Source organism: Hyaena hyaena, unplaced genomic scaffold (genome assembly GCF_003009895.1).
Source record: "Hyaena hyaena isolate Hyena2069 unplaced genomic scaffold, ASM300989v1 scaffold_306, whole genome shotgun sequence".
Taxonomy (NCBI): Eukaryota; Metazoa; Chordata; class Mammalia; order Carnivora; family Hyaenidae; genus Hyaena; species Hyaena hyaena.
The window spans coordinates 238,919-250,530 of record NW_024080935.1 but is presented as its reverse complement, the minus strand read 5'-3'; the positions used below and the strand labels follow the sequence as shown (position 1 = coordinate 250,530).

The 11,612-nt window shown below is 60.0% G+C and overlaps 1 protein-coding gene across 2 annotated transcripts in view; it reads left to right on the top strand.

The window, feature by feature from the left end:
• Positions 1 to 454: 454 nt before the first annotated feature.
• GSG1L (GSG1 like) overlaps positions 455 to 11,612 on the top strand; it is a 204,653-nt gene continuing 193,495 nt past the window's right edge. For both annotated transcript variants that reach the window (XM_039247843.1, XM_039247842.1), the window contains exon 1: positions 455 to 805. In XM_039247843.1, the coding sequence (XP_039103774.1) occupies positions 457 to 805 (349 nt within the window). In that variant the 5' untranslated portion in view covers positions 455 to 456. The remainder of the gene's footprint in view (positions 806 to 11,612) is intronic.

The window sequence follows — 11,612 nt, the reverse complement described above, 5'->3', positions numbered from 1 at the left end:
TGCTTCTCTGCCCCTCCAATCGGGTGTCGGGCTCCTCGGGGGCGTCCCTTCTTCTCCCCGGGTCCCCCGCCCGCGCCCGGCTTGGGGCGCCCCCTCTCCCTGCTTTGGGCGGGCGCCGGAACAGTGTCGCCGGCCGCCTGCAGGTGTCTCCCCACGGAGGGGCGCGCGTCCCTGCGCCGTGGCCGCTGCCAGGCGCCAGCGGCTCCTCACCGAGGTGCACTCTCGCTCCGGGCTCCGGGCGCGCCGGAGCCGCTCTGCCGCTGTCGCCCGCCCCCCGCGCCCCCCGCGCTCCCCACACCGCGCCCTCACCCCGGGGGGGGGCGGGCATGGGCCCGCGCCGCGTCCGCCGCCGCCGATCCAAGGCGCCCGAGCCCCGGGGCGCGGCGGGCAGCGGCCGCTGACGCGGGGCACCGGCTGCCAACTTCGCGCGCGGAGCTCCCCGGCGGCGCGGGCGGCATGAAGACGAGCCGCCGCGGCCGAGCGCTCCTGGCCGTGGCCCTGAACCTGCTGGCGCTGCTCTTCGCTACCACCGCCTTCCTCACCACGCACTGGTGCCAGGGCACGCAGCGGGTCCCCAAGCCCGGCTGCGGCCAGGGCGGGAGCGCCAACTGCCCCAACTCGGGCGCCAACGCCACGGCCAACGGCACCGCCGCCCCCGCCGCCGCCGCTGCCGCCGCCGCCGCCGCGGGGAACGGCCCCCCTGGCGGCGCGCTCTACAGCTGGGAGACTGGCGACGACCGCTTCCTCTTCAGGAATTTCCACACCGGCATCTGGTACTCGTGCGAGGAGGAGCTCGGCGGGCTCGGTGAGTGAGCGGCGGCGCCGGCGGCTCGGCTCGCGGCCCCCCTCCCGGGGCTGCGCGGCGCCCGCGGCCCGAGCCTCAGCCCCGCGCTCCGTCCCCGCGCTCCGCAGGGCTCGGCCGCCCGCCTGGGGACGGGGAGCGCGCGGGGGCGGGCCTGGGGGGCGGGCAGGGGGCGTCCGGGACGCGCCGCCGTGCCCCGGGCTCCGGGCAGAGCCGCTGCCCTTTCCGAGCGCCGGGCGCCTTTGGGGACGTCGCCGCGCCCCGGGGAGGCGCGTCTCCCGGGCACCCAGCCCGGCGGCCGGTCGGCGGGACGCGCGTTCCTCTCCGCGCCAGAACTCGTCTCCGGGCGCGCCCCCTCCCCCGCCTTCGTTCGCGGGCCACCGGACGCCCCCTCCCGGCCCGGCCAGCCGAGGGGAGGGCGCACCGAGTGCTGTCTTGAGCCCCCCACTCCCCGCAGATCCCGGGAGCCAAGGAGCCGAGGGGGTCATTCTCCCAGAAGGGGGTCGGGAAGCACGGGGGGCGGGTGGGAAGGCTTGGCCGGGGAGTCCTTCGTGTCCTGGCCCCCGCCTGGGAGAGGATGCGACGCGAGGGGGGCGAGGCGGCGGGAAAGCGGGATGGCTCTGATCAGAATTGGCGGTGGGGGGGGGTGACTTTTCAGAAGGCAGATCAAACTGCTCCCTTTGCCCCGCACCTCTTCCGTGTCTGCCCGGCAGGCAGTGAGGCGGTGTGTGTGTGTGTGTGTGTGTGTGTGTGTGTGTGTGTGTGTAGAGTGTGTAGGGGGTTGCTGAGCCACGTCACCAGGCACCTCCCAGACCATGTTGCTCTAAGTCCGGGGGTGGGGACCCTCTCCAGCGAATTGACCTCTTTCCCCAAGGTTAAAAGTGTGTGCATACACAGCCTGGTGTGTGTGCTCAGATGTAGATGGGGGTGGGTGACAGCAGAGTTTGCCCTGAATCAGCCATCAGCCTGACCGGTTGTCTAAAGGACAGAGAGAAGAAGGTGTAAAATAAACCCAAGGAGGCTGCTCCCTCGCCTGGAACTCCCTTCCCCAGGGGGATTTTCCAGAAGACCCTGGAGAGAAGACCTCCCCACTGCCTTTGGAGGCTGGGTCTTCCTGGCTTTGCCTCTCCTCAACCACCTTCATCTCCTTCACTCCGCTTGGCACGACCTGAAAATTTCTGGAGCCTGCCTCTGGTCACTAGCTTCCCGTCCCCCATCTCCGCAGGGTGTCACTGTGAGGGCAGGGCAGGGCTGCCTGGTTCGCTGTCATCCCCAGCCTCTGGATAGGTGTCCCGGTGCATAGTAGGCCATCAATACATATCTGTGGGGTTCATGTTGGATGAGGCCCTGGAATGGTGAACCGGAGGTTTCCTGGGGGTGCTTTCTGCTCTGCCTTGCCCCCTGGGGGTGCCCCGCTGAACTTTTCTGTGACCACCTGCGTGAAGCCAGCTGTTTGCCACTCGTTGTTCGAAGAGGGTTCCACCTCTGACCTGTCTTTGCCCATCAGGGCTCACTTGCGGTGTGTGCTCAGAACTCCCGTAATAAAAAAAATTAACCTCAAAAGGCATCGTGGCTAAAATTTTCTGCTTTCCCTGACCTCTTCCACGGAGACCTCCTAATGCCTTGTCCTGGGGGACAGCTGCACCTTTTAGGGGTGCACCTCCTCTGTCACCTGGGCTTGCCACCAAGTTTCTCCTTTGTGCAGCCTCCTTGTACCTTTGCTGTGCCCGTACTTAAAGCTACAGTACGATGTCTCCGGAGTTGTCTGGCCTCCGCCTCTGTGGGGTGTCCCGGCCCTCAGTGGCCAGCCGGGCCTCTTCCCTGAAGGTCACAGCCCCAGCTTATAGCTGTGTATGCCTCTGTGTCGTTCATCCAGGTCTCGACACGGGACGTTTAAGCCCGGGCAGCTTTAAACATGCTTAGTTGAACAACATTTAAAGCCACGTTAGCTCACATTTACTGAGCCCTTTGTGCACACCAGGAAGGCACTATGGAAGCTTCTCACCTGCTAGATCGTGTTGATGCCTTGCCAGCACCCCTTTTAGGGTGCCCACTTGTCAGATGAGGAATTGGGGGTTCGGATAGGCTTTTTTGCCCAGGTGCCCCAGCTGGTGAGGGGGGCTTAATTGTCTTCTCTGGGGCAGACAGAAATTGGGGTGAAGTGATAAGGGGAGACAGTTTGGGGGGGCCGATTTGGGCACCACTGGGGGAGGACACTCTGCCTCAGACCTTCACCCCCAATCCTCTGTTTATAAACACATGGGTGGTTCGTTTGCTGGGTTGATGAAACAAACGCACAGCTTTCCCCTTTCTCTTGATCGCTGTTGGCTAGAGCTCACCCCTCCCACAAGATCACCGTTTTCCTCCCAGAGAGCTCAGAAAATAGTTATCAGCCCGTCAGAGCCGGTGAGAAATTTGGGAGGCCCGAGCCAGCTTGGATGGCCTCCCTGACGGATCCCCCCATTGCCCTAATCCCGCCTCTCTCCGCCTCTGTGGTCCTGAAAGGTTGTCAGGAAGTACCTGGCCTCAAACTTTCGTTGCTATGACAACCTTTCTTCCGTGTTCGGTGACCATTTTTTGATTCACTTTTTATTCGAAGAGGAAAAAAGCGTCCAACAGCCCCCCCCCCCATCAAAATTCTGCCCATTGCTCTCCCCACCCCCTTGAGGCATCAAGGGGCATCTTCCTCCCCTCCCGCCCAAACTTCCTTCCTAGCATTTTTACGTCCACCCTCAATGTAAACACCAACCACGAAATCCTGACCTCTCCGTGAGTAGCAGCTGCGGACGGCTCCTTCGTCTCCAACGCCTGTTTGGTAATTTCTTTCTGTGCCCAGGAAAGCTTCTCCCCACTCTGGGCAGCCACAGGGAAATCTAATAAGCCCTTTTACCCACATGGAAAAAAAATCTACCGCGGTCACAAAGAAAACTGCAGCCTGTCCTAAACAGACACAATTTCACCAGACTGGGCACAAAGAAAGCTTTTCTCCTTCTTCCAAGAAGGGGCATCAACCTCCTTCAACAAACAGAGAGGGAGAGTGGCCCTGACACAGAATTACCCCGAGCCCTTCACGCAAATTGGATTTCTCCTCTGGACTTGATGCTCAGAGGGCTGGGCGATTGTACTTGGAGGCGTGCTGGGGGTGAGGGCAGCAGAGTAAAGGCCTGGAAAAGAAATAGTGATTGGGGGAAGGGAGATGGGCTGGCAGGGGTGCGGTTGTGCTAGCCAGGAGCACAGGTGAGGTTGGACTTGAACCTGAGGAAGTAGGTGACTGGGGAAGACTAAGGAGGTGGCCGGGCCTCCATTTGCTGCCCTGCAGATTGGGGACCAGGGCAGGTAGCACTTGTTGGAGGCGGGGATATCGGTGAACTAGTGCAGGGAAGGTGCCAAGTCCCTGCTGAATGTGTGAGTGCCCTTTGTCACTTCCGGAGTGCTGTCACCCTGTCTGAGCCCCCACCGCGTCTGTCCCGTGGACTTCTGCAGCCGTCACCCTGCTTCTACCGTTGACCCCCCCCTCAGCGCTCAGTCTGCTCTCCACGCAGCCCAGTAATCGCCAGATCCTTACCCTCCTTTGCGCAGCCCCCTCCGACGGCCCCACTCTCACTTAGAGTCAAAGCCACAGCCTCCTGTGGCCCCTCCCGGCTACTTCTCTGGGCTCCCCCCAACCCCCATCATGATCCCTGACTCCTGTCACACTCGCCCTCAACACCAGGCACACTCAGCCTCAGACTTTTGCCCTGGTCCTTCCCTCTACCTGACATGCTTTTCCCCTAGATGGCCCCAAGACGAGTTCTGGAAACTTCTTCGAGTCAGCGCTGGGCTTGCTCTGAGCCCCCAGTGCAAAATCGATCTCCCCCACATGTCTTCTGCTCGAGTTTTCTTCTAGCACTTGCCACTGACCCCTCCTCAGGGTGGCCCACCGGCTCTGCAAAGCTGGCGACTGAGTTTCTCTGCATCGTTCCCCACCGGTCCCTTAGTGTTCAGAACACTGGTGGGTGATCAGCAAACGTTTGTGGGCTTAATGGTGGTGGTGGTTAGGGCTGCTGCTCTTTCTTCGGCTCTAAGGGTCCTTTTACCCTGCAGTGAGTCAGGGGGCCAACCGGGGACCCCTTCTCTCTCACTGAGGTGCCCACGACACATAGCCCCTTCATCACACACCCTGGTGCGTATGGGGTGAGGCCATTCTTACTCAGGAGGAGAAAGCCCTTAGCTGGCTCCCTACACCTTTCTTGCTTCCCCTTTTCTACAGAGCCCCCAGCTCTTCTGCCTGCTGCCTTCAGTTATGCTGCTACATTCTTCACAAGTATGAGCACGAAATGACACTCCTTCTAGTGCAGGGAGTGTGGTGGTGTGATACTGGGTGGGCTTTGTGTTAGGACCATCTGATGGGTGAAGATTTGGACTTTGAAATTGGCGGCTCTAAGCCAGTGTTATTTCCTTGCATTTCCATAACAGCTGGATGATAGCCTCGTGCCGGGGTTACACCTGCTTTCTGGGGCACAGAGAGATGAAGTGACTTGCTCAAGGTCACACAGCTACCAAGTGGCAGAGCTGGGATGGGCACCCAGCCAGAAGGTTCTAGAACCTGGCTCTCACCTGCTGTGCTGCCCAACACCCCCACCAACCCAATTCGCTCGGGCTCCCTGGGCTCCTCCAACAGACCCTGTTGGGAAGAGCACGGCACCAGGAGTCTTGAGCCCCAGGTTCAAGTCCAGGCTCCGAGGCCAACTTGCTGAGTGACTTTGGATAAGTCACGCTCCCTCACTCTCTGGTCTTTTCCTTCCTCAGGCGTAAGATGAAGGTTTTGTTTGTTTGTTTGTTTGTCTGGATGGTGGAGGTAATAGGACACCCCTTGATGACAGGCTTTGGGGACAGTCTGGGCTCCAGACACCCCCCCCCCCATCACTCGCCTGCTATGTGGCCTTGGTTAGGGGCTTGCCTTCTCTGGGCCTCAGTTTCCTTGGCTGGGACACGGGGGCCACATAGCTGCCTCACTATAGCCCTGTTGGAGTTAAAGCCAATGACACGAGCCCGGCAAGCACTCCGTCACCACGCTGGCTGCGATTGACCCCGTGGTGGATGGAGGCTGCGGACCCGAGGCCCCCGCGAGTCCCACCCGAACCGTCTGTCTGTTTCGTTCGGCCGTGCCGTGTTTACAGTCTCTGAATGAGTTGCCAACATTTGAACATTGAGGCACTTCACAGAAACATCTGGATTTATGGTTTTCCTCAGAAGCCTGGCAGGTCTGTGAACACTGGCCCCGGGGCTCCTACCGCAGTGGGAGCCGCCCCTTCCCACCCACGCACCTCCTCCCCGGGGACATGGCCCGCCACCTTCCGGGGCTCAGCCCTGAGCCTTGGGGTCCCCCTGGGCGCCTCTTGTTCTCGCATCGCCGTCTTGTCCACTGGCGGGTCCTCCTGGCCCTTCATTCGGAATCCAGCTCCTGCTGACCAGGACCTTGGGCTCTGTCGTGGCTCCCCTCCCTGGGCTCCCTGCTTCTGCCCTCGGCCCCCACGGCCTGCTTTCTACCCAGCAGTGAATCTGCGAGTCAGATCGCCTCCGCACTCCTGTGCTGTGCGCCTCACTCAGTGTCAGGGCCAACAGCTTCACGTGGACGCTCTGCCTCCACCCTCTTCACTCTGCCTCAGCCCCAAGAGCCTCCTTGCTGGTCCTTGAACAGGCCAACACCCTCCCGCCCCAGGGCCTTTGTACTTGCTGCTCCTGGGACTCTTTCTCCCAAATGTCTGCAGGGCTCCCTCCCTTCTCAGGTGGGTCTGGGCTCAAACATTCTCTTTCCCTGGAGCCCGTCTCCGGCCACGCCCTCTCAGTCAGTGACCTCCCAGCTGGCCCCGCCTTATTCCCCTCCTTGCTGGTTTTGTTTTACCCACTACACATCACACTCATGTATTTTCTTCATTATCTCTCTCCCCTGCTCACATACCAGCTCCACAGAGGCAGCACTTGGTCCATTTCACAGAATAAATGCCACAGTCCGGGACCGAGATAAACTGGCCCTTAGTAAGGGGTCAGTGACTATGTGCTGAATGCATTTGGGATTCCAGGAACTTCTCTGCGCTCCTGTGTGCAGCGAGAGGCCCCGGCTCTGTGCTCTGTACCTGTCGTCTCCACACACTTGTCAGACGCGCTTCGCTTCCCCCTCTTCTGTTCTGCTCCGTGGGGCCCCGTGAGGAGCTGGAGGGGCTCAGTGCGGTCATCGCCCCTGTTTGAATTCGGGGGTACCAGGTTCAGAGCCATCTTTCGGGGGTGTTATGACCTCAGGCCTCCGTGTTGCCTGCAGGACCCGGGTGGTTAAGCTCTTTTGGTACCAAGTGACAGAAGCCACCTCAAGCCCGATATGAAAATGGCAGGTTTCGTAGGGACTGCTGCCCCCTGCAGTGTGCAGGCGGAGATGCGACCACCAGGCATGGCAGGTGAGGGCCAAGGCCACCCAGCTCCTGGAGTTGCTGGGTCCTCCTGCCAGCTAAAATCCCGCAGGGGCCTTTCTGGAAACCCAAAAGTGCCAGAGAGGAAGTGGCGGAGGCTGTGTGTGTGTGTGGGGGCATCTCCCTCGACTAACGGGGTGGCTGCTGAGCCCCACACAACCATTCTCGTTGTAGGGTGGGGGCCCACGTGGCGCTCTGTTATCCATTTTGCCAAAACTCCAGGTTTTTTTTAAATAGGAAATCTCTTGATTGTTAACATTTGGGAACTGATTTAGGCAAAAAGAAGCAAATACTCCGAGGGGGTGAGCAGACCCTCCTCTCTTGCCAGTTGGTGCTCTCTTGAGCAGAGCCCTGCTGGCGACATGATTCGATTCCGTGTCAGTTGAGTCACGGTCCTGAGAGAGAATCCGATTGGCTGGCGTAGTGCAGGTGGCCGAGGCTGGTCCAGTCTGCTGTGTGCTGGGGGGCCGGGGGGGGGGGTAGGATACGCAGCCAGTCCTGCAGGGCGTGGGGACCGGAACTTGGGGCCAGGGGAACAGAGGGCGCTCAGGCAGACATTCCGAGGGAAGTCAGCCCTGTTGGCCAGGACCCCAGGAGTCATTGCCAGCAAGAGAAACTCATTTGACATGATCTTAAGCAAAACAAGGGAATAATGGTCTCTCTCTCTTTTTTCTTTAATCTCTGCACCCGACATGGGGCTCAGACTCACAACCCTGAGATCAAGAGTCCCAAGCTCTACCCACTGAGCCAGCCAGGCACCCCCATGGTCTCTCTTATCTGATAAGAAGGGCTCAGGTCTGTAGCACGGCTTGGCCAAGCAGAGTCGTTGAGAATGTGTGTCTTTCTAGAACTCGGCTCTGCCCTCCTCTGGATTAGCTTCACCTCAAGCTGACCCTCCTGACAGCTTTGGGCTCACTTACCTCTTGTCCTTCCAGGAGCTTCCGTGGACAAGTCTTTCTTCCTCAACAAAAGTCCCAGAACTGGTTCTCCAAGGACCAACTGGATTGTGTCCCCCACCCCTGAACCGGTCAGAGTGGCCAAAGGGGTTGGATTACATGGGTGGTCCGGGCCTTGGTCACCCCACGCTCAGCCTTAGCCACATGGTCACATGTCTGGGGCGGGAGATGAGGACCACTGGGTGAACACCACATGGCCTGAGAGTGAGAGAGGAGTGTAGCCGTCAGCTCTTGCTACCCGATGCTGTGTAACAACAACCGCAAAACTTTAGCCACGTACAGCCGCAGGCACTTAGCTCAGAGGCTTGGGTTGGGCTGGGCAGGGCTCATGGCTGTGTGGCGGTCCCTGGGTGTGGGCTTGCTGGGGCACTCTCTCATGGTCGTGTCAGAGATGTGAAAGCTGCAGCCTGCCACACTGCGTGAGTGCTTCTGCAAACTCTGCTTACACCATGTTTACTTACATCCCATTGGCCAAAGCAAGTCAGGAGGCTGAGCCCAGAGTCAGGGTGTGGGCGGTGCTTTGGAGTTATGATGGCCAAGGGCGTGGATACACAGAAGGGTGAAGAATTGGGGCCATGACAGCAATCACTGTTTCACAGATGTTCCTCAGACTCGGAGGCTGCTCCTAGTAAAGGGGGTGGAGATGCTGGTCAGGTAAGAACAGAGATGCCCCTCCCCACACACCACATGTCATGCCCTTCGTGCCCGGCCTCATTCTTTTAGGCAAGATGCTGTAGCTGTGCTTGAATTCAGAGCTGCTGCTACTGCTGCTGCTGCTGCTGCTGCTGCTGCTTCTCCTTCTTCTTCTTCTCCTTCTTCTTCTTCTTCTTCTAATGTTTATTTATTTTGGAGCACAGGGAGGAGCAGAGAGAGAGGGAGACAGAAAATCCCAAACAGGCTCCTTGCTGACAACAGAGAGCCCAGTATGGGGCTCGAACTCCTGAACTGTGAGATCGTGGCCAGAGCTGAAATCGAGTCAGATGCTCAACTGACTGAGCCACCCACACGCCCTGAGTCCAGAGCTTCTTAACTGTTTGGGGCTCTGGGCTCCAGAAACCATGTGCCTGCATCCCAGAGAGAGGCGTCCCCTGAACACATCACTTGGCCAGTCCCCGGAGACCCTCTCGTCCACCTGGAGTTCGCCATCTTTGCTATGCCCCAGTCTCTTCTCGGGAACTTGTTAAAATGCAGACGCCCAGGGTCTTGCCCTTGGACTTTTGGCTTGGTGGGTGTGCGGCAAGGCCCCGGAATCTGTATTTCTATCCAGCTCCCCAGGGGTGGGCACCAGTTTTCATTCAGCATCTGCGAATGAGGCAGGCCTGGCAAGTGGGGGGCAGGGCTGGCCCCCAGCCAGAGCCCCCGTCTCCTGCTCCCTCCCCTTCTGGGACTGCCTTCCCCTCATTCCGCTCTGCCCCTGTGGCCTTGGCAGTTCTGGCTGCTCCTCCCTCAGGGGGTTCGCTCTTGCCATTCTCTCACCTGCAATTCCCTTCCTCTGTCTCTGGGTCTCTGCTCTGCCCGCAGACAGCCCTTGCCAACCCCCGGCCCTCGCTGCTGTCTCCTCCCCAGGCCGCTTCTCTTCACCGCATGTGCCGCTCGCTGAGATGACCTTTTGGTTTATTTCTGTGCGTCTTTACGAGGTGTATCTCTCCTCCTCAAGTGAGCACCGCAGAGCAGACCAGAGACGGTGCTCAGCTTCTCCCTGGGGCGTCCCAGGAGCCGAATGCGGCGGTCCCGAGGAGGCGCCAAAATCCCTGTGGCTCGGAGAGCTGACACCCCGTGTCTCAATGCCCCGGGAGTGTGCGCGCTGCCTCGGAAACGCTCAGACCAAAACGGGCCATTGAGGGGTGCCAGGAGGGCCAGGCCGTGGGGAAGGAGGTCAGACCTCCCTCTCCGCCCGTGGGGAGCACCCGTGGCTCCCCACGCCTGTCCTATGGATCTTGCAGATCCCAAGGTGGATGTGGCTTGGGTGGGGACACTGGTGGAGCCGGTGGTTTAGAACGGGGCAAGCAGGAGTGTTTCTTCTGAGCTTTCAGAGGAAGCACGGTCCTCAGTTTCTGCTTCTGAAAAGTGGGGGTAATGAGGTACCAGGCTCTTGGATTGGTCCCTTCCAGGGGTTCCTGGGTTGATATCGACACAATTATCTCTGCCCCCAAACAGTCCCTCGGCTCCAGAAATGAATACAGGGGAGCTGACTCTGTACTTGGATGGCGATGTTGGCGAGGTGTGGAAGGTGGCCCGGCCCCAAGCTCCCCCGGCTGTTTGGATAATTTTGTTATAGGGTCGTCCACACACCAGCTTCAGGGAGCAGAGCTGGGGGATGGCCAGTGGCTGTGGGGGCCTTGTCCTGTGCCCCAGCCTCCCAGGAAGGGGGTCCACGGTGACAGCTGGACTGGGGTAGGGACAGAAGGGACAGAGTGGGATGGAGTGAGGCAGAGGGACACACAAGGAGAGAGACTCGGACACAGGGACACGCACAGATGCACAGGCAGACTCAGACACTAGTGCACAACCCCACATGACAAGGGGCTTGGGCCTGAGGAGCTGGAGGGGGAGGCAGATTCAGCTCGGGGCGGCAGGAAGGGGCCCTTGTGCTCATTTCCCAGGAGCCTCAGAATGTGCGACTCTGCCTGGGGCGGCCCTTCCAGATCTTCCGCCCTTGGCTCTGGGCATGTGGGGATCCTCGCCCAGTCTCCCCACCCCCAAGCCCCCGTGTCCTGTCGGTGGCAGTGGCTGAGGTTGGTGTTGGGGGGCTGCCCCGGGCCTCTCCAAACGGTCCCCGGTTATTTTTATCAGTCATTCACAGCCTAGGAAACTCAGAATGTGGGAGGCGGCATCTCGGCAAGCCAGCTGGACCTGCGCCCTGTCGCCTGTGGGACACACTTGTGGATCCCGCACTCCTCTCTGTCCACGTCCATTTGTCCTTCCTTCTCCCTGGGACCCCTCTCCACCCTGCATTCTCTCCGAGGGTCCAGTTCTGGAAGACGGGAGGGAGAGGCTTACCTCCCTGCTCCTGTCTGCCCCCCACTTCCCTCAGCTGCCAGACTTGCCCCTTGCCTGGTGAGAGCCCTTCTGGGTGGTCCTGGAAGAAGCACAGAGGGAGAGAGACCCTCCCCAGAGCTCAGGCGGGTGGGGTGGACACAAGTCTCGCTGTCACCGCTCGGTGGATACTTCCATTTGGAGGTTTGAAGGGAAGGAACAAACCGCAAACCAACCACTTGCTTTCCTGCCCTCGCCAGCAGGGGGCAGGCTGGGTCATGATGCCATAACCACCTGCAAGTCTGGGAAGGTTCAAACAACCTGGGGGGCTGTGTGTTTCATGCTATGTTCAGTGGGGACCCGGATAAAAGAGGCTCCACTTCCAGGTGGCCATGGCTGCTGAGGCCAGAGGGGGGGGGCCCTTTGCCCTTTGGA